General features: G+C 49.7%; 1 protein-coding gene across 1 annotated transcript in view; it reads right to left on the reverse strand.

The window, feature by feature from the left end:
• Positions 1-17114, reverse strand: part of LOC126572996 (uncharacterized) — a 60507-nt gene extending 43393 nt beyond the window's left edge. Inside the window, exons 1-2 of the mRNA XM_050232750.1 lie at positions 17073-17114; positions 15917-16247 (exon numbers count right to left, since the gene is read on the reverse strand). Coding sequence (XP_050088707.1) covers positions 15917-16247; positions 17073-17114 — 373 coding nt within the window. The remainder of the gene's footprint in view (positions 1-15916; positions 16248-17072) is intronic.
• Between the last annotated feature and the right edge of the window lie 4610 nt (positions 17115-21724).

The following is a 21724-nucleotide window of genomic DNA, read 5'->3' on the forward strand; positions in this document are numbered from 1 at the left end:
TATCCTAAGCAAACACAAACAAGAGAGAGAGAGTAGGCGAACGCTTAGCTCCCCAGAAACGGTTGACTTTCGTGCTTACTACGATCGGTTCGAAGGTCACAGCGGCCACAAGCACCACGCAGCACGCGCCACTAAGTGGAGCCGCTTGGGTGCAATTTACTGACGAGGCCTTCGATGCCTTCCCGCTGGCAAGGATTAAAGCGAGGCGGGCACGTGGATAGGCCCGAGAGATGCTAAAACATGGGCCTTACTCCAATGAATGACCCCGATACGCGGCTGCGACGGAGGGAGGTGGATGCGCTTTGCATAGTTTCCGATTTGCACGCAACACACCAACGCCAGTTGCTGGCTGCTCATCCTGCTCATTATCACAGCGTGTCAGCATGACGTCCCTCCGCCAAAACAGCCACACGGTCATGCCATGCGTGCTGGCACGGGAGGTATTTTTATCTTTTTTCCCATTCTTGGCCCGACGGCTTCGACGCTTATCGCGACAGGAATCAAACTCCCAGGAACCGGAGTGGCTACGGTACACGTGTACACGGCGGCTTCATGTTGTGTGGACTCCCATTGTTCGATCCTAGCTGGATTTAGATCTGGCGTAGGGAGCACTAGCACCGGAATGCCAAATTGGACCCACCCTGGGAGCCTGGGATCTGGCCTGGCCTGGGCGGCTGATCCGAAAGCATGGGACCCCTGGGCAGTGCATATCGTTAGCAGCCGGCACGCGGCACGTACCTCCGGGTTAATTGGCTTGTGGGAACTGCACGCTCCAACACGCAGCTTCACCGAAACGAAACGTTGTATGTGGTTTGGGGATGCTGTGTTGCTGTAACGGTGTGCTGCTGGAAGCTTTTTAATTGTTGCACGGAGATCCGGATGTTTGCGGACATGCGTCGTAATCATTCTCGCAAGTTCGCAGTGCAGTTGGTATGGAAAGTGAAAAACTTTTGAAAAAAAAGTGTCCCTGGTGCACTGTCGGCTTTTTCCTCCTGCATGACGCACGACAGACACAGATCAAATTGCATGATCGCGGATGCGATATTAATTCCACGCCATCCACCGATAAATGAGCTCCACTCCGACTGACCATTGTTAGCTTTTTTTTAGCGCTGGGAAAAGCGCCACATTCGTTGGCATTTTATGTGTTCTCTTGCTCTCTCTCTCTCTCTCTCTCACTGCAACCACTGAGAGAGAACAGACGACTGCCAACCCGGTGCGTAGGAGGGGGTGGAGTAGATCAATATTGATGGGCGCATAAATTGCGATGCTTGCCGATAAGCCGCCGCCAGCGAGCAACGTTCGAAGCGATACAACGGAGCGAAAGCTTTCCACTGAGAAGCCCCCCGGGCTTGCCTTTGTGTTTGGCGAGAAGCCGCAAACAATGGCCCGGATTCCCCGTTGACTCCCAGGAGTAACATGCGTTCGCGCCCATCCCAATCAAACGTTGCATTCCACCGCAGTTTGCAAATTGTTGGACGTCAAACTCACGTTTTTTTCCTGTCCTGCCACTGCATCCGGTTACAGCCCGGGGCTGACGCTTGTATCGCTGTTGAATTTGTTGGACATCCACTCGGTTGGAAGGTGACCAATTCTGGATGTCCAACCTCCATCGACAACAGCAAGCTCCGAAACCATCTCGGGTGATGTAATCGTTCTTTCACCACCAACAGTTCGATTCATCAAAAGCATCGATTCAACGGGTCTTCCGTTACGAACCAAGCACGAAGGCTCGAAGATAGCTCATCTTGTGCCGGTGGCTCACCGCTCGGTAATCGTGCGCTTCCCCCATGTAACGCCGAACGCGCGTAAGGCAAGTGGCCCCAAAGTTCCGGTGTACGCGAGGTGAACGCGATGAAGTAACGCCCGCCGGATTACGTTTGCGGTGAAAAGCGCTCCGGCTTTCCATCGGATTCGCCTCCTCGTGAAACCGGTGAAATGGTCCGCCGTGATGTAACCGAGCGAGGTTTTCGGTGGGTTTGTTGATTGTGTTTCCATTGTTGTGGTGCTGACGAGCGGGAAGCGCCCTTGGATCGTGGAGAAGGGAGGATGTTCCCTGCTGGTGCCCGTGGTTGCCGTCTTTGATTTGAATAAATGGAAATCAATTTACGAAACCACTTTTCGGAACGTTTTGCCACCGAGGTAGCCATCGTTCTGTAATGTTGACTCGTGGCCGAAGGAACGTTCTAGCACGCTGGCGGCGGTAGAAGCCAAGTGATTACGAAAGGAAATCGATCTTAGAGATGTAACTCCTTTTCTTCTCTTGGATTCCTGGTCCAGTTATGCAGGTTGTGAAGCGAAGGGGTGTTGTGTTTGAAGTAATGTTTTGTAATCGTGAAATAGAGTTTGATTCTTAGAGGCCTTATCGGTGTAGTGGCTGCCTAAGAAGCGGCACGAAGAACTCCTTTCAAGAACGCATTCAATGAGCATTCCCGGTTGCATCAGTAGCCACGGCCGATTGAGTCACTGAATTGGCTTGGTCCGGCGAGATGCCATTGCGGCCGATGTCCTCCGTGCAATTTCCCCAAACCGGTTTCGGGTCTCAAGGCCTCGGACCTCGGAGAGAAGGTTGGTCTGCCGGGCATAGCAATGGCTTCTGCGCCTGCGGTCGACCGTGCCCGATGCGGTGATTCCAGCAAATGGGTTTTAAAGTAAATCATTTACGCAAATCGATCGTGTGACTTGTGGCGCTAATTTCCCACCGTGATTGCCACTACGGCTGGTAGAAACAGGTTCTTCTCCGGACGGGCTCAGCTCCAAGATCGCATTGACGCAATTTTTGCAGCACACACGCGTGTGTGCCAATCCGTCAACGGCTTAGTGAATTAAGGTGTGGCGGCAGCGTGAGCATAGCGCGAGGACAGAGCGTTGGACAAACAAACATGAAGACGCATGCCACCTTCAAACGGAATTGGAATCAAGGTATCTGGTGCTGGGAGCAAGGCTTCCATGGTTGAAGCAAGCACTCCGCTCCGGGGTTGAGTCATGTGACTTGCGGACTCTCTTCCCGCACGCTAAGCCATTCTTCTTCTTCTTCCGTCTTCGGTTTCCACCAAATGATGCTTCGATTTGGCGCAGAATCAGGAACTGGTTCCTTTGGCTTCTCATGGCCAAAGCCTGTTTTACGGTTAAGAGGTCACACTCAGCGACATGAGAAGTATCGAACGCCCGGGAGGGGATCTGTCTCCACCTTCCCAAAAAAAAACCCGACGTGCCCTCGTCCACGTGATGGGTGTGCGATCGCGCACACCTCCTCCCAAAGGAGTGTCCCGACCGATGACGCATCGACAGTCACATGACTCGCGAGTGTTTCGACTGTTGGCGCACGAGGTTTCGCCACGAGTTCGCCATTAAATCGTATCACATGACTCGCGCCCCCTTTTGGGCAGATGATGATGATTCATTCGACTGGCAAAGTCCAGGCGAAACCTGAAGGCCTGGAGAACAGCAGAAGACGATTTCGCTTTGTTTTTGGCCAAAACATAACTAACGATCCATCTTGCCGTCGCGAAAATCGGTGTGAACCGGTTCCCCCGCAGGGGATTTGGTTTCCTGTCGGGGAGGGATATCGGAATTTAATGAATAAATTGAATATTCTCAGTCGCTGCCCTTTCGTTGCTTTTTCGGTGTCTCCTCTGATCGTTTGCATCGGTTAGCGATTGATGTGCGAAGCCAAGGACAAGGAAGTCACGTGATGATGTTCTCGAGAGTTTCGCGATGCTCGGATGGCGATGCTTGAATAAAAATTCCTCTTAAAACACTCATCCATCTTGATCGTGGCTCTTTTGCGACGCCAATTGATCGAGAATGTATGCTATCGTTTAATCTGGCGAGCATACTTTCGAAGAATTGCGATGTAAAATCAATTAGATCGGGAGCTTCTTTTGATCGCGAATCGTACCTGTTAACGTTCATATGTTTACTCCTGGAAGCTGCTGAGCTAAAAATAGCCGTCCAGCGGCTTTAATAGCAAAATTGGCCAGCATAGCAAAACGTTCTCTTCCTTCTTCATTTGCTCAACGCTTGTGGCCGGATTGGCGCAAACCTTCAACTCCGCTCCGCTCTACCTACTCCAGCGATGGAGGTTAAGTAGCCGGAGCTGAGCAGAGTGAATTGTTTATTTGCTTCTTCATTTCATTTCATTTTATTTTTTTTTGCTCAACCTCACTCCCACTCGGACCATAAGTAGTACCCATTGATAAATAGCAACCCCTTAAACGGATAGCACACCACACCGTCACCATTTGCGTCTCACCAGTTGGGACAGCGATACGCGATCACTTCGCAGCTTGTGATGCCAAATGGGAAAAGTGAGATGAGAAAAACTCTATCCAACCCTCGCAACCCGACATTGGCTGGAGAGGTGTGGCATCTGTTTTCCATCAAACCTTTGACAGCCAGTCGTGTCTAAATGAAGTGTGCTGGAACGATTAACGGGTTTTCCACCGGCCGACAGCCGACAACCGACTGCTGGTACATCTGGCTCGCACACGCATTGCACGGTTCGGTGAGCAAGTGTGTAAGTCAATTAGTTCGCTAATTTGTTTATTTAAGCAACGGTTCTCGATCAACTTCCTCCCGCCCACCGGCCGCATTCCGCGCAGCTCGGGAAAGCGATTTTGGGTAGCAGCGCTCAAGACATTTTTAAATGATGTTCAAACGGCGGTAGACTGGCTGTTGAGGTGGTAGGATGGCTTATGGTATGCGCTAGCAGAGCTGTGGTGCTGACGCGTCTCTCAGATAAATTTATCGGGTTCACCATCAAAGATTTTGGTGTGTGGTGTTTCCGTGGAACACAGAAATGTCTAGAAACATCGAATGAGCAACGTTCTTTTGGTGGAGATAATACTTTAAATTTTATTAAACGTGGCAAACATCTCACCCCTTTTTTAGAAAAAAAAACAAATATTTGTCATTTCTTCGTCTCTCTTTGGACTGTCTAACGCAATGTTGCGAAAAAGAACATTTTATTTTTTGTAAGAAGATATTTGATAAATAAAATTCGTTATTTTAACCGCTAAAAGTACTTCAATAGCGTTTGCATTAACCTTCAAACCTTAGACTGTACTTCTTATGTTCCTTTAATATGTTCCTTATTCCTTTAATTTGTCTAAAATTAGAATGCTTTGCTTCCTAAACCAAACTTTATTACCCTCTTTAAATAAGTAACTAATTATAGTAAAAAGTTCGATACCACCAGAACTGTAATAAAAACATTGCCACATTGTTAATGCACTTATTAATCAAGACCGTTTTCTATTATTCGTTGGGATCAGCAATCACGCTCGTGCGTGTGCCAGATATCCTCATTTCGTATCTTGGCCTTGACATGCAGACCCCCTCCCACCATAGATCAATCAACGTTTTATGTCCTAGAGAGTGTTTCAAGTGGTTGAATGAAATCAAGGTAAGCGGTCAAGTCCTCGCCATGGAATGGAATGTAGCCTCTAGTATATAAAGCTGACGTTATGAATACTGTCCATGGCCGCACTCCCTGCTTTCCAATGAGCCACGAAATCCTTTTGCACTGATCTACATTAAAACGTTGACTAATGGTGCTACAGCGTGTCAAAATGATGATTTTTTTCTGTTGGTAGTACAACTGATAGTAGTTACATTTTCAATACATTTATTATCAGTAAAATAAATTATTAATCATCTCGAGAAAAACAGGATAACATCAGTAATGTCACCATTTTGATATCGATGGGATCTACGATGCAGCAAGACGTGATTTACTGGAGTCTCTCTAAGTCTTCTCATAAAAACGTCATACCAACTACCATAATATGACGTCAAATATAGCGAAAAAAACGATTCCGCACAGATTCTTTCGCGCTTTTCTCGCCACAACCGATCCACGTGGAATGAAAAGATTCCGACAAAGAAAAAATCATCGACAGGAGAAGCGCAAAAAAAAGAAGCAAAAATTATCGCGAGCTCGTGTGCCCGTGGCATGAACGAAACCCCGCAAGCGAAAGTGAGCTCGCAACAATAATTCAAACACTTCAAAGTCGCTCACCGTGCGCCATGCCCGGGGACGGTGCCGTGCTGGCCACCTTTAGTGAAGTAGCTCTACCACCTTCCATTTCATATCGCGTATCATGGCGTAGTAGCTCCCACACCCACCAACACCCACCCTTCCGCCTCTGATTAATGAAGTGCAAACGAAGACCGCGAACTGAGCCAAAGTTTGGCTTCACGCCCGCCGTTGGTCGGAGTTGGAGCGCTCCACCTCGCACCGAGTCTGGTGCAAATGACGGTGGAAAATGTGTGAAAACGCGAAACTTTTCATCATATCGGTCACAGGCACCAGACCGTCGGTTGGTTGGCTCGCGGACCGTGACTAGTGGACCGGAATTCGGAGGACGCGACAGAAGAGCGATTGATTTGTGGTGGCGACAGCTTCAGCAGCGGCGGCGCATCTTTCGCAAAAGTTAAGTAAACTGCGAGTTGAATTTTGGGGGTGGTCCAGGGAGATGCTTCTTGGTTATTTTTTCTTCTTCTTTTATTCTTTCCGTTGCCATAACCGCCACTCTTCTTCTCGTTTTGGACATCCCACTGTGTAGGTTTTATTTGGTTGGAATAAACAACATTTGCAGAGTTTTCTTCCCAGCAGTGCATTCCAGAAGGCGATCGGAAAAGTTTAATGAATTGTCTGAAACTGTGAGACAGTGCTAGTGTGCAGATAGAACATTGCAGACGCGTTTTGATCGTTGTCTGCCGGATTGCCTGCCTGCCCTTAAGTTTTTAATAATATTTTGTTCATTCTCGAATCGATAGCAGATGTCAGTCGCAGTAGAGTTTGTGACCAATTTGTCGTGGCAGCAAATCATAATTTCGATTCATCTTCCGGTCAATGCCTCTCTTCGATAACACATCAGTCTTAATGTCATAAACCAGGATCACGTTTCAAATGTTGGTACAAATTGGTCCATTAGCTAACAATCATTGGTTGACCTGGAACCTGTCCTTACAATCTCGAGACCATTTTTCAGACCTCACAAATTCGAGGACAGAGAGCATCTACTCTCTACTTCACTTGCAACGCCAAAAAAAAGAGGGGTGTTCATTCGATAACCAATCCGATGAGTCACCAATTTGCATCCACCGAATCACCGACCGGTACCGAGCGGCCAAGGGTAAGCGAATCACGTTTCAGGACACTTTGGCAAAAAAAACTAGGTTACCACCGGTGGAGTTGTGAAACGTGGCGTGGCTACAGGGAATGGGACATTTGTCACTCTTCGCCCATCGGACGATCGTGGGCTTTCGACGGCGATGCTACGCACGTAAACGATAAATCAGATCACGCTGGACCTCTTCAAGCTGCCGAGCAACGATGGCGATGTAATTCCTTGTGCCACCCCCCGCTTGTCCAAACGCTGGCCGACTGAGGTGAGGTCAGTTTAAAAGTGTCGTCAGAGCGCACACCACATTTCTCACGCCCCTGGGGAGGGGACATGGCTGGACGGATTAAACGAATTACAATCCTGGCCATTCATCATCTCTCGAGTAGAATATTGGGCGAAAAATGGTGGCAGCATGTTGTACTGGTCAATCTGAGTTTCTTGACTGACACTTAGGACACATCCAGAACCGAGGCTACCATCATCCTCATCTGTTTCAGTTTAAACAGGCCGTTCACACTCATATCTCAGGGATTATAAATAAGTAAAGCCGGAGGACCGGGCTAATGGGCCACTACAAATCCCTTGTTTATCTCGATGGTTGGTGGACTCTGTACAGCTTCCGCCTAATAACCGATCTCCGGCTGAACAACCGGTTGCCGTACCCCGGTAGAGTGGCCTGGAGTGGAATCCGAATTTGGTTGATGATGTTCGGTTTTCGTACGTGTTTTTTTCATCGAATTCGATGGCGCTGTGTCATCATGGGGGCTGTTGTAGTACGTAGCGGTACAATGTAAACACCACCAGCGGCCAGGAAGGGAAAAGTGTTCGCACAGAAATTGGTTGGTCAATGGGCTGGCAATGTACACAGTAACCAGGGAGCACCGAACCGGCTCGGCCCCCACCCTGGGTGCGGTGCTTACCAAATATATCGTTCGTGTTATCGAGTTATGGGTGGCGTTAGACCGGAACTCGGCCAATGTTCGCTCGCACACGCATTTGTTTACGCACGCACGTACACACCCGTACTGCAATCGAACCATTCCGTTTTAACCACACCTTGTGGTCTTTTTTTCCTGCCCCTTCGAATCGGATGGACAGAGGAAGCGATTGACCATTTCCTGGACGGTGGTGGCGTCCCCACGATCGACAACCGTTTTACGTTCATTCATCGAATCGTACTCGAGTGGACTCGATGCTAGCGATACCATTTCACCTCTTTATCTCCCACCCCACCCGGGGGGAGGGGTGTTTGTAGCTTTAAATGTTTTTTCCCCCTCTGTTTTCTGGCCCCGCCCGGGGGTACAGCTGTCATGGTGGCGATGATGTCACGCCGCGAACGAGTACCAGCTGTCACCGTGCGGGGACAAAGTAAACATTGGCATCGAACTGTTGATATTGCGCTTCCGTTTCTGGCCGCGACGAGTTGCAGAGTTGATTCCTCCTTCCTTTCGCACGCACACAAATGCTGCATAGCAGGCGGCCCCCGGAGGGAGGGAGTGGTGTGGCCTACTCCGGTCTGACTCGGCGGGCTTCACGCCTGACGCAAATCTCCTCCGCGATGACGAGCAGGAGTTGTCGGCTTCAGTTCAGTTTGGGAACTCCAACGCCGTCCCCACCGAGATCCTCACGAATGACGTGCACGATGTTGATAAAATGAATCCAATCCAATCCAGTAACCATTCCTTTTCGGCGTACGGACAATCGAGTGTCAACCACGCAGTTTAGCCGGAATGTGTCAATGAAGTGGCTCTTTGTATGCCATGAACCCGACCGGGACACAGTAGGAACGATTAGGAACACGCCGAGAGTACTCTAAAAACGAAAATAACAATTAACACTTTATCATTGCCCGATTGGCCGAATTGCGAATGCGATTTTTGGCGGATGGCAAGGGAAGCCATTTATAGAGTCCAGCCAGCAGCAGGTCGAGCGTCATCAGCAGGAAGCGGGTACAAGGTCAGCGGTAGTGGGCGAATCCACCCCAAAGTGTCCCACCCCGTTGGCCAGAAGTGCTCAAGTTTGTTGATTTTGCAACCGGAAATAACACATAAACCAACACGCAAACACGCCAAGTGAAGCATCCTCAACGGCGCAGCGTTGGCACTTGTAAATCTTAAGCCAATTGCCAGATCTGTAGTCCTGCGCATCCTGCCTCTGGGTCCGGCAAATGGCTTTCAGCTAATCACTGGATCATACACCCCATTGATATTGGTGCACGAAATCCTGACCAGGGGCGCGTGAGTACGGAGACGTGTGAGAGTTTTTGTGAGAGTCGCCTGTTTATCGAGCCACGGATTGAGTGGGGTGAGGAAAATTGGATCTTCGCTGATCCAATACAAATATTGTCCCAATAACGCGATAGACGTGCGGTGGGCGGTGGGGGAAGCCTCATAACGCAAACCGAACGCGGCGACCCTAAGCAGCAGGAGACGCACCAGGATGCCCCGAAGACGCCCCGGGATCTTTTGTTATTTCCTTCCGCAAATACCATTTCCTTTTGCTCCTCTTGTTATGCTCTCGATGGCAACCCCCGGGGGTGCCGGTGTCGGTCGATGGCCAATGTCGGCACTTCGCGCGATGATACGGCCCCTCCACCTCCCCGGTTTCCCCGGTTTTTCGGTCGCATCGGATGCGTGCGTGGTCGGTGAGTTCCGTGGCCGAGGCAATTTGTTTGACTTTACCTCCCCCCCCGGTGCTGGAACGAATGATGACATTTTGGGGTTTTCTTCGCTCCTTCCCACTTCTTCTCAGCCGGTGGCTGCAAGACTTTGGCTCCGAAAGTAGAGGACGGAGCGGTTCGGTGGGTTGTTGATTGCCCTTTTTCCGCGCTCGACAGGCTCATTCTTTATGGATGTCCATCCACTTTGTCATCATTGTGGCATTACTATCTCCGTCGCGGGGCTCCCTGACCAGTGGGAAGTGTAGTGGAGAGAAAGCGAGAGAGAGAGAGAGAGAAAGAGTAATTGTTCATTTTCCATTTGAACGGCTCCCCGTTCGGAACGTCATTTTCCGTCCATCGTGTCCTAGGACCATCATTTGGGTTTATTTTTGTGGAAAAACAAACACGTGTAGCCGGACCGCTCGCAAGGCGTGAATGCCACTAAAGCAATCGTTTGACGACGAGTGACAACCGTAATTGAACCGCGGGAATATCGATGAGCTGGCGACCGTGAACGTGTCGTGAAGCGCAGCTGAGGACCACCCCGTTGGCAGCACCCGTTTTGGCAACGTTCCCCGGACACTTTCCATATGGTCTGGTACACTCGCACAGTAATTGATGAATTATGTTTAAAGTTGAGCACTTTTTGAGGCAGGAAAAAAAATCCTCAGCAATTTTTTCTCCTTTCGAAGAAGCTCCCCGATAAGCGAACTGTGATAAGTTTCCAGCGCGTTCTTATCACCGTTCTATCACCGCATCATCGGATCGCGGTACCGCATTTCAACACCAAACGGTTTCAAAACGATTTTATGTTTGATTAAGGATCATAAATTTACCAATGGCGTTGATTGTGCGGCAAACTTTTCCTCATCGCCCGCCACCGGGCTCACCGGTATCCCTTCAACTCTAATCACATCCGCTTGTTCCGCTATTCCATTCGATTCGCTTCGTTTCAAGCCTTCAAAACCCCCTTCTTGGTATCTTACCACCTCACTGCGCGTTTTTAAACGCTCCACAAGTCGATTGGCATGCGATTTCGCGAGCAGCGAGATTCGATTTGCGCCACACCAAAAACTCCCCGTTCCAAGAAGCGGCCGCTTATCTGCAAGGTCTGCCATCGGGCGCCAAATGACACTTTCGTATTCGGAGTCACGAGTTTTCGCTTGATTCAGCGAGAGCCAAGTTGGATCGTTCTAAATTTTCAAAGGAATGTCTTGCAAGATGCTACCCAGCGCTGAGTGGGCAGAGTTGCTTTCTGTTGCTGTTCAATGGAGTAGGTAGATGATGGTCTGAAGTGGCGTGGCGTGGTTTCAATTAGACTTCAACCTGCTGAATAACCAATTTACTTGTTCCAACAGGAAAAGCATAAATTAATTACCTCCAGCAGAAGAGGCAAATTAGGATTTACGGACCTGACCAACGGCCTGACCCTGGGCGGTGATTCCAGCTCTGGCGGCCACTCTGGCACCGACCGAAGTGGCCAGGTAGTTCAAGGTCTCACCTGCCGACAGTGGGATGAGTCAGGATGCAAATAAGTTAGCCCAACAGCGACCATAATGCTCGCCTTCGCGCCACTTCACTTTGCTGTTGAAAGTTGGCCAAAAATTGTACAAAAAAAAAGTGGATTCAAATACAGACTAAAGGTGCTGGCGGTGGCGGCATCTTTATTTATCACTTAGAGCACCCCGTTAACGCATTTCGTTTGAAGAACTTCCACCTTCGTCATTGGCGTCAAGGAACGAACTAGAGAGCCTTCGACGGCCGATAGTTTGCGTGGCGCCGACAGTCGGCGGCGTGAAAGTTCGTTGGAAGGAAAATGAAAAGCCATGAAGAGTCATTTGAGCGATGGCATAACTTTATCGTTCTGGGACTGGGATGTGGACTAGAGCGAACCCGTTGGCTCCTTCAAGGCCTTGTTCGCATCCTTTTGCGGTCCGGTTTGAACGAGGGTTTGGGGTTGGCTTGGGTTTATTCCGGCAGGCTTAACTTGGCTTTCGTTTCTTCCGAGCCAGACCATCGCCATAGCCATCCTTCCGGTGCTGATGGACGATCCGAGTAAGGTTGAAAGAAGTGTAGAAAGCCCTCGATAGGCGACATTATCACTCGCTCTCTCGCACTCTTTACACCGGTCCGAAGATTGGAATTTCTACCCAACAAGAACGCATTCTCTGCAATGAAGAAGCCAAGTCTGAAGCAAAACAAACATTGCAAAACTTCTGCGCGGTGTTGGAGACTACGAGGAATTGAAGAACCCTTCTCTGTGTCACCTTTTGGGAGCTTATCAATCCGTCGGAACGAATCCTTTGCTCGAAACGATATTGCTTTCTTCCAGTTTCACACCTTCTCGCGAGACAGATTCTCGAAACTCACTGAGCTAGCTCGCGTTCACGCTGGAAGAGGCTTAGTCGTAATACCCGGCTCATTGAATCGTCCTCTTAATCTGTGAGCTTTTCAGCTGATAGTGATTGGGAGGGTGGATTAAATTTGGCGACGGAATTCCTGGCAAATCAATGCCGGTGCTGAAATTGGATCGCCATTTTGCCGAGAATGGTTTTGCCTCGATGCTCATTTCTGTCATTTGTGCGGGCTAATAGGATTTCAACGTAAAAACCTCTGGCTGGAAGGAATTCCAAACCATATTTCAATATGAGTATTAGCTAACGGATGGAAGAACGAAAATTGGAAGCCACGTAGCAGAGAGCGAGCGATCTGAAGAACCGTAAAGTATCAATTCAACTGCTAAAACATTCAAATCTCGAGTAGTTTATAATAAGTTATCGCGTGTCCTCCACAAACAGTGCCACGAAACAGCTTCCCAAAAGGCGAAAATCGATAGAGCAAAATGAATTATTCGTTGCATTAATAGTTGCCCGTAATCGAATACTTCATCGAATGCCAATCGTCAAGAAATCTGACTGAAGCTTCTTGAAGTTGGGAGCCTCAACTTTAAAATACCGAACAAACAGCCCACATAATTCCGTGGAAACAGTTTGTCCCAAATCGGGCTCCTTCGAGTAGATGATTTGAATATTTCTTCCAAACGATTATCACATCGTTCACCACCTGGAGGTCACCACCGGTGAAACCGGTGTTGGTCTCCGGTTGATACGTTAATCGAAACAACCTCCGATCGTGATCTGGCATATTTCACCTAACGGTAGTGATCCGAAGATTTGTCAAAAAAGTTTTATGCAACCTCACGGTGGTCCCAAGTGCCGGGATCTCCAACGTCCTTCAGGGCAGCCGATTTTCTGTTTCTGGCCGCCACAGTCAACGAGTCAACTCGAGCGAAGCCATTAACTGTCACTCCTACGGATACTGCACGCAATTATTCGCGATCGACTAGGTCGCGAGCTCCGTGCACGAACCACGAAAAGACTCCATCAGCGTCAGCGTCAACCCTCCCCGCATGGACCGAGCCAATGTAGAAACGCATCAAATTGCCGGTCGTCCTTGAGCGAACCTGTTCCAGTGGAGAGGCTCGTAAGGAACTCGTTAACACGCTGCCATGCAGGGTTCGGGTTCGGAGTGACACTTGGTATACGGTGAGTGGAATAGTCTCCAAAACAACACTCGTCCCGGAGCCAGGTTCTATCGTGCAGGATGCAGAAGTAATACGAAGACCGAGATTCGAATGCTTGGTTCCTGCTTTCCTGGGTTCGCTTTTTGTTTCACCATCACCTGTTCAGTTGTGCAAACGTATCGCTCGGCGCGCCTCCAGTCAGTCTGTCAATAGAGCCGATTGCTTTCAGCGATCCGATGGGGTGTCGTTGTTGCTACTCTCAATCGTGGCAGCAACATGTGCCATGTGTCTGTCATCCGCCCTCAAAATCTGCCAATATCGATCGATTCGCTCACGAAATGGCAACGGTGCTCGCAGAACGGCAGAACAGATGATGGACAATTGTTTCCCGTCTGTACAACTTGTTGGCAACTTGGTGGCACAGCGAGTGAGGTGGCACTGCTCGGTTTAAGATTGGCTGAACTCGGCGGAGTGGTGGTCTCGCTCTCGACACACCGCTTCGCACGTTCCACATCACTCTTCGTTGGACAGATGGGATGTCAATCATGCGCGCTCTCCGCTTGGTTCGAACGCTTGGTTGAAACCAGTTCAGATGCCTTACATTACGAGCACTTCGGGTTTCCGCGGCCACGATGCTCGTTGTGTCGATTACTTGACGAATCGATCCGGTACCGGCACGAGAACTCTTGCCTTAAAGCTCGGCTTCAACTCCAAATTTAACACCGGGGCGAGCGTAATGAAGATATAAGCGACGTTTAGCCGGCGTAAACCAACACGTCTTTACTTCATTCACACTTTGATTCGCTTCGTTTCGTTGCCCTTGTCCATACAAGGCGAACGGTTCTGAGGCCGGGAGCAAAAACAAGGAGCCAGGAATGTTGTTGGTTAGTTTTTTTGTCTCTAATAACACTTTGCTTCGCACTTTAGTCGGCGTGTTTTTTTAAGAGCGGCACAAATTACGTCGCAAGATTGTATCCGTCACTGCGCGGAATGGTAACATTAGATTATCCCGACCCGATCATGTTGACAAAATCACCATGTACAGACCGCACATACATTGAGCACACCAGTTGAATGAATTGGGCTGATATCACGTACGCCAAACACTGCTCGTGTGATAATCAATCAATATTCTCCAGCGTCCAATCCATCAATTAACCTCCGTCCAATCCGTCGAAAACAGTAGCCAAACAAGCAGCCACTGGGGATACTGCTTGATCGGTACACAATGTACAGGGAACGGAATAACAAGAAATGAGGCCCATGGAACATGTCCGAGGACGTGTTTGAATAATGTGACAATTTTCCCGGTTGCCAGCTGAGGGAATCTCGGTGTAAGCTATGGGAATTTGAGTGAAATGTAGGTCAACGCTATATCGGCTAGGGAATAACATCGCATGTTAATTCCCTTGGCAATATTTAGATTGCGGAGAACAAGGTAAGTCTCTTCACAACAATCGTCGTCTTATTCATCTTTCTAGGAATGCCCATAACACTTTAAAAGCACCAAAACTAAAGTAATTAAGTAGCTTTATCAAAGGAACAGTTCCATCAGTTTCGAAAAAAAAGTAAAAGAAAGTCCAAAGTCCTGGTTTCGCATATTTTCCTGATGTTTGAGTTGCGAAAAAAAATCATGTTTTTACCCTTGCCTCAGTCTACGCCGTCCCCCGAGGGGCGAAGAGCAGAAAAAAAGGGGGAGTGAAAATCGTTGGCTACCGTAGTCTGGGCCGTGCAGCTATGAAAAGTAAATTATATTTTATTTTTAGCACGATCATCCGGTTCGGTGCTGTGTCCGATGGTAGATATGGTTCGTGATCATGTGCGCACGCCTTCCTAGGCCTATGTGTATGTGTGCCAGTGCGTGTGTATGTGTGTTTTTGTGTGTGAGGTAGTTAAATATGTTCCCAACCCAAATGCGTCAGATAGTACGGTTCAAGTAATCGCCTGGCTCATCGGTCAACGACTGGGACGAAATGGGGTTGACTCGTTTGAAAATAAGTGAATTGGGATGAACAGAGAGAGAGAGAGAGAGAGAGAGAGAGAGAGAGCGAGAAAAAAAATGCAGAAAAAGTGTTTCGCTCAGAAAGGGGTCACATGTAGGTCAAGGAAAAACGGTGCAAAATTGATCGCCGAGATTCGCCTAGATCACCTCGTTTGTAGCAGCTTTCCTCACACGTTAATTGTGTTGTCATAAGCAACGAGGTATTATCAGTCACTATAAGCTACCGGCAGAATGGCTTCTCAGCTTGACTCTGCTGCCTTACCAAGATTGCAGGAAGTTTTCCATTTATCCCGGAATCTTACTTCTTCACCTTCGAGTCTCATCCACGTCCCAGACAGATTCCTGATCCGCGCACAAACTTTCGCCGCCATTGTGTGAAGACCCATGAGAAACACCATGGACGCGTAGTGGTTTGCGGTGATTGAAAAGAAGTTCCAGACCGACCCCAGCGAGTAAGACGGTATTCAATGCAAAACCACTGCCGAAGAAAGGAAGGAAGCAAGCAAATGGGGGGAAGCATCGTAGCATCTTCCACGCTGCCGGCCAAACTTACATAAGCTCCCAAAAGCATAAACCACAACAAAACAACGCGTACTCACCTCCCTGCAGCACCGGGTCTCCCAGTCCGGAAGCGGAACTTTTCACCGTCACCACACCACCCGCTGCTTGTGCCACGTGTTCTGCTCCGTTGACCACCCAAACGGGGGGTACAAAGTTGTCGTCTATTCGCCCCGAACTTTTCAACCTCAGCTCTTGTGTTGGCGTGGTGGCCGGGAAGGAAACGCTAAAAACGCTTGGAAGGGAAAACGAACGCAACGACGAAGAATCGGACGAATTTTTAATGCTCCACGACAGAGCCACAACAGAGAACTTCAAACGGCGCCTCCCGGCACTACCAGGCGCCGCTGGCAGGAAGCGATATCTTTTGCACTTGTTTACAACCACCGCAAGAGGCAGGGAACCGGTTCTTCGGGGGGGAATAGATGGCTTAAATCCTTTCGGTTTCCTCGCTTTCCTCGTTCTCTTTCTCTCTCGTTCACTTGCACTTTGCACAAAGAGCGTTTTACTGTTGTGCGGACACACCGGCACTGGATTCACTCGCCGCAAAGCCCCAAATCCTTCCGGTACTATGCAGCACTTACGCAAAGGGACTGATTAACAAACAAAAGAAGAGAAAAAAAAACCAGTAATATATTAAAAAGGTTCTCCACTTCAAAGCACACAATACTGCGCACGCACAGACAATGAACGGAACGGATTAGTGGATTAAAGCTTTTTGGGCGGGGAACAGCAGCAAGCGAATACAACAACAAAAAAAAAAGAAGCGTATCCCGGAAAGCCAACATAATGCTCCCGGATGTGTCACTGCAACTCGCACTGCATTCCGGTGCAACACTAGCGCACCAGCATGTAACCGTCGTTGCTTCCGGCGTGGTATTGCACGTGGCAAGATTTACGACGAAAACAACTCCCACTTCCAAAGCTAATCCTCACAACAACAAAAAAATCCTGCCACGATATTCTGCTACACGCCACGGAAAGGATCACTTCACCACGCCAGTACCGGATGTGCACTGACGCTTAATTGATTTTATGCTCATCACGCGTTGCACACCCGGGGCCCGAAAACCAGCAATCCAGGGATCCTCGTCATCGTCACTGATGATGATGGTGGTGGTGGTGTGCGCACCGCAGGAAGAAGGAAACGGAACACGAGTATATAGTACGTTCTTACGACATTCCCACACACCATACCGGATACTCGGATGTTGATTGCTGGTTGATCCACTGGCACATGTCCTTGTGATGCGGGATTCTAGTTTTGGTTTTTTCTTTTTTCTGTGTCTCCATTTGCTTTTCCATTTGCGCAACGATCTCCCACGTCGTTGTGGATGACACTCGAGATGGAAAACACCAGCACCAGCGCTCGGTTTCTGTGTGTATGCGGTGGCCACAGTCGTCCGTTCGTTCGCCATTTAATTTCCATCGCGTGAAGTGACACATTTCGCTTCTACTGCTGCTGCCGCTGTTGCTGCTGCTGAGGTGGGGAGTGTCACCCGGAGTGAGTGTGTTTTTCCTGCAGCACCGGCCAACGGGTTCCACTGAAGACGATCGTTATTAATAGCGCGTCTACACTGGCCCACCCAGGAACTTGGCCGCCTCATCATCAGCAGCAGCACCACGAGCCGGCATCATCCTACTGACATCACCCCCGGGTCGGGCCAGTCGGGAAGTAAAAATCCAGCCAAACCAAACCAAAAGCGGATCTCGTACGCTTGCCCACGCCTTGTGGCAAAGACCTGGTCGTCCTTCGATCCGGTGCATGATGATTCTTCTGGCTTCTGGTCATCGGCACCCATTGGCACTTTGGAAAATTATTATATTTAGTACACCACCGTTCTCGCCAGCGGTGGAAAGCCACCGGGCAGCAACCGTTCTTGACCTGCATTTGAATTCTCCCCGGTTTTTTGATTGATTGATAGCTAAGGCTGCTGCGGCTGTAGTGCAGCATCGGTGCAGTGATCTACGGCGTCGGCCAATCCGTAGCCAGAAGGATTGGCAGAAGTACAATACCATGCGAGTCCACGGTGCGGATGCGAATGATTTCACTCACGTCACGGCCATGACTTTTCGCAATTCCTTCCAACGGCTTGAAAAGGATCAAAATGGGAGGCCCTGTCACGGTTCAGTCGCTTCTATGACTGGCTGCTGCATCAAACAGCCCGGATCATCCCGTGTGTGATGCGAGTGCTGCTGTGACATGGAGGCGTGACATGGATCTCGGATTGGGCCTTTCAACTGCAGCACCACACAACCCACCAGGGACCAGGGAACGCAGAACCGAAAACCGGGGTTTATGTTTTGCATTCCATGGGTGCCCCAACCCCGGAATGAGTAGCAGCAAAAGGGAGGCGGAGAGCATTTCTGCCATTTCTAGCGCAGCGCTTGAACGGCTCGCGCACACACAGAGGCGATGGCTTGGCAATGGACGAATCGTGTAAAAATGACGAAAATGTAGGTCCCTTGGACGGTGGTAAAAAATGGAACGATAATAACAGTGAAACCCGCCCGCAAAGGGGGGTAAGGTGACCCTGTGTGCCACTGCTGCGGCGCTAATGCTGATGCTCAGCAGATATGTGAGCTGCATAAGCTGTGCCCCTCCAGTGGCGCGAAGGTTGCACCGCGGCCCCTCGCGACGATGGCCACGTATGAGGCCGTTATGAGCGAAAACACTGCCCCGAGCGCGCTGGCGCTAGTGCCGCTCAGCGTGTATCCATCGCTCTAGCACGCACACTACCACCGCCCTGGCGGGGGTCGATCACTGCTTGGAACCGCTACGCTACCGCTTATCGATCGCTCCACGGCGGCCCCAATTCCGATGTTTGTTGTTTGTATTTTTGGCTCACGATGCTCCCCCTTCTCACATCGCGCTAGATGATCGTTTCTCATCTCATGCTCAGCTCAGCTCAGCTCAGCTCACTCATCATCGATCTAGCTCCGAGGTGCGGGCTCACGATCGTCGGGAATGGTGTCACGGGAAATCATGGCCACTAGCACACAGACACACGGGCACATACAGGACACACATACACACTTCGCTTTCGTGGCAAACGGAATCCGTTTTTCCTCATCGATCGCAGTCGCGAATCGAATCGAGGAATACTAGATCACCACTCACCGAGGCAATGAGGCTGTCTGACCTCTCTCTCTCTCTCTGAACGCTTGGCAGCCAAATTTCGCGCACAACGTCGGTATTACTACCACGATCACGAAACAACAACAACACGCCTGGCGGGGGGGGGGGGGTTATGCGGAGGCACAACTGCACGCACTGCAACCGTAACCGCACCGTACCGCACTACGGGTTTGGTGTGCAGCAAGGTTTGCTTGCGCTGGCTGCTTCACCGTTGCGACGAAAACACGGACTGACGGTGGCCCCGACCGTATGGAGTTTTCTTTCGTGCGAGCGGGTTGCCCGCTTCATTCGCTCGGTGGAAAGGCCATCCGGGCGTCCCCTCCCTCCCGCACTACTCCCGTCTCCGTCCGTCGGGCCATCCCCTTCCTATTCCTTTTTTTTTCTGCGATTTTTTGTTTTGGTGAGAGAAGGGGATGGCTGATTCACGGATGGCGCACACCGTACACGATCGCGTGATCGCGTGGAGGTGGTGGCACGTGTGAAAAACGCGCGCTGCTCGTGCTCGCTGATGTCGCCCCTACCCGTCTGTGTAGTGTGTCTTTCTCTGGTCAGCTCCGCGGTGCTCTGAGAGACACCAGCAGCGATATGGCTGGACATTTCACATCGCGGTGGCGACACGACACGGTCGCTTGATAGTGACGATCGGGTACACGATCGATGTAGATCGTAACGAAGGAAAAAACCAAACACACACTCATGCACACACTGCAGAAGGAGAGAACGAGAGAGCGAGAGAGCGGAGATGATAGAAAACGGTCAACTCGATCGCGCGCTGCGCAGCGCGAACGATGATCGAGCATTTGGCCAGGAGAAAGGGGAGACCTTTTCGTGGCGAGATTGCGTGCAGACGAAAACGGAGCAAAGTTAGCGAGAGAGAAACATAAATAGAGAGAGAGAGAAAGAGAGAGAGAGAGAGAGAGAGAGAGAGAGAGGGGTGAGCGAGAAAGAGAGAAAGAGACACAGAGAGAGAGCGAGGTGGGAAAGAATGGGGAAAATCATGCAGACAAGAGCCCCAAAGAGATGAAACAGACGAAGAGATCACTGAAAGAGTGCCAACCAACCCGAACGAGAGAGTGGACAAGACGAGGTCACCTTTCGCCTTGGTATCGATGCTGCCTGCTACCAGCCTTGCATACACCTTCTTACACGCCACCCACCCCCCTCCCACAAGTGATCCGGAAAGGGAGTTCCCTGTGCCAAAGGACGCCCAGTGGTTGGCAACCGGTTAGGGGCTGCACCGACGAGACAATACCGGATCAATATGACGAGCTTAACACGTTACTTCCCAAAATATTGTGCCGTTTTCGTCATAAATGGTCATTTAACTTTCCGGCTACGCGCGTACGACTTGTAAGGATATTTTTTTTGTACACAAATAAGACGCTTATTCACTGTTAAAAAAGAGATGTTAAAGGGAAGATAAACAGTGGAACCTTTTGCAGCATTTTTATAGAGATAAAAAGTTTACAAAATATGCTACAAACTCTTCTCTTTAAATCACTTAACCGATCATTATAACTTGTTGGAATATTCTGCTTATTTACCCTTAATAAGGACAACATTTTCAGTCAACTATTCTTTTGAGATTCCCCAACATTCGCTGGAAGCAAGCGAAACACATAAACACGTTAATGCCCATCAGTATTCACTGCGCCAGACGATGGATTTATCAATTTTAATGGATCACGATCGTTCTAGCACCGTCATCTGGCAGCGTCAAGAGAAAAGAGTCTGTGCCATCAATTTTAAGCAAAAAAGAAATGCCAGCAAATTACACCTCGGGTGTGAAAGTCATCCTTTCAACCCCCTCCCGTACCCACCACATGACTGCCAAGCGACATGACTTGCCAGTCGACTTGGTACGTTGCCGCTTCCACCAACCACCTAAAACTGTCTCGTTGCATTCTGGCTGCACTCGCTGCGCGACACGATGTTTACATTAATTTTCATCAAACCAACCTGGGGCCTGGGTTAGCGTGTTGGACTTGGCCAAGACTCGCCACGGCTGTCGGCTGGAACTAGTCAGCCGGAACGATGCAAGGATGCACCGGGAGTCTACCCAGCGAACCGTCGTCTTCCCTGCCAATCCCTGCCATGGAAGTAGTACATTAGACGAAGAGATTAAAGCAAAAGCGATCCACGCCATGTGGTGGCAAGTTTTTCGTCGATGCTGCCTTCTTCTTCTTCTTCTTCTTATTTTACGTTTTTTTTCCTGTTGTTTCCTGAATCCATTCCCGTGTCCTTGGGTGGAATCTAGCGGCACGTGGCACAAGTCCAAGGGCAATCGCAGCATCGCCTATGGAGTCGCCTTTGGACCAACCGACCAGACGCTGGTGAAGTCGCTAAACGTTATCGGTCGTAAGGTCCTATGGAACCCTCTCCCTTTCTCTCTCTCTCTCTCTCTCTCTCTCTTTCATCTCCTTCTTCTTCTTTCACACACATGTACGCGCGGTACAAAGATACAGTTGCCATTTGTTGGCAGTGGCCCCCAGGAAGCCGGATCCCGAGTGAGTCGGTTCGGTTCGGTCGGACGATACCGTTTTCTGGGTCAAGTTCAACCGCTTTCTCGTGGCGTGCGTGGACCATGGTACCCCGTAAACGATGGTACGGTTGGGCTCTTCCTGGAGGCTCCAGTAAGCGCGAATTCCCTCTCTCTCTCTCTCGCTCTCTCCAACACACACGCTGCTATTTGCGGAATAGTTGGCTCTAG

Source organism: Anopheles aquasalis, chromosome 2, assembly GCF_943734665.1.
Source record: "Anopheles aquasalis chromosome 2, idAnoAquaMG_Q_19, whole genome shotgun sequence".
NCBI lineage: Eukaryota > Metazoa > Arthropoda > Insecta > Diptera > Culicidae > Anopheles > Anopheles aquasalis.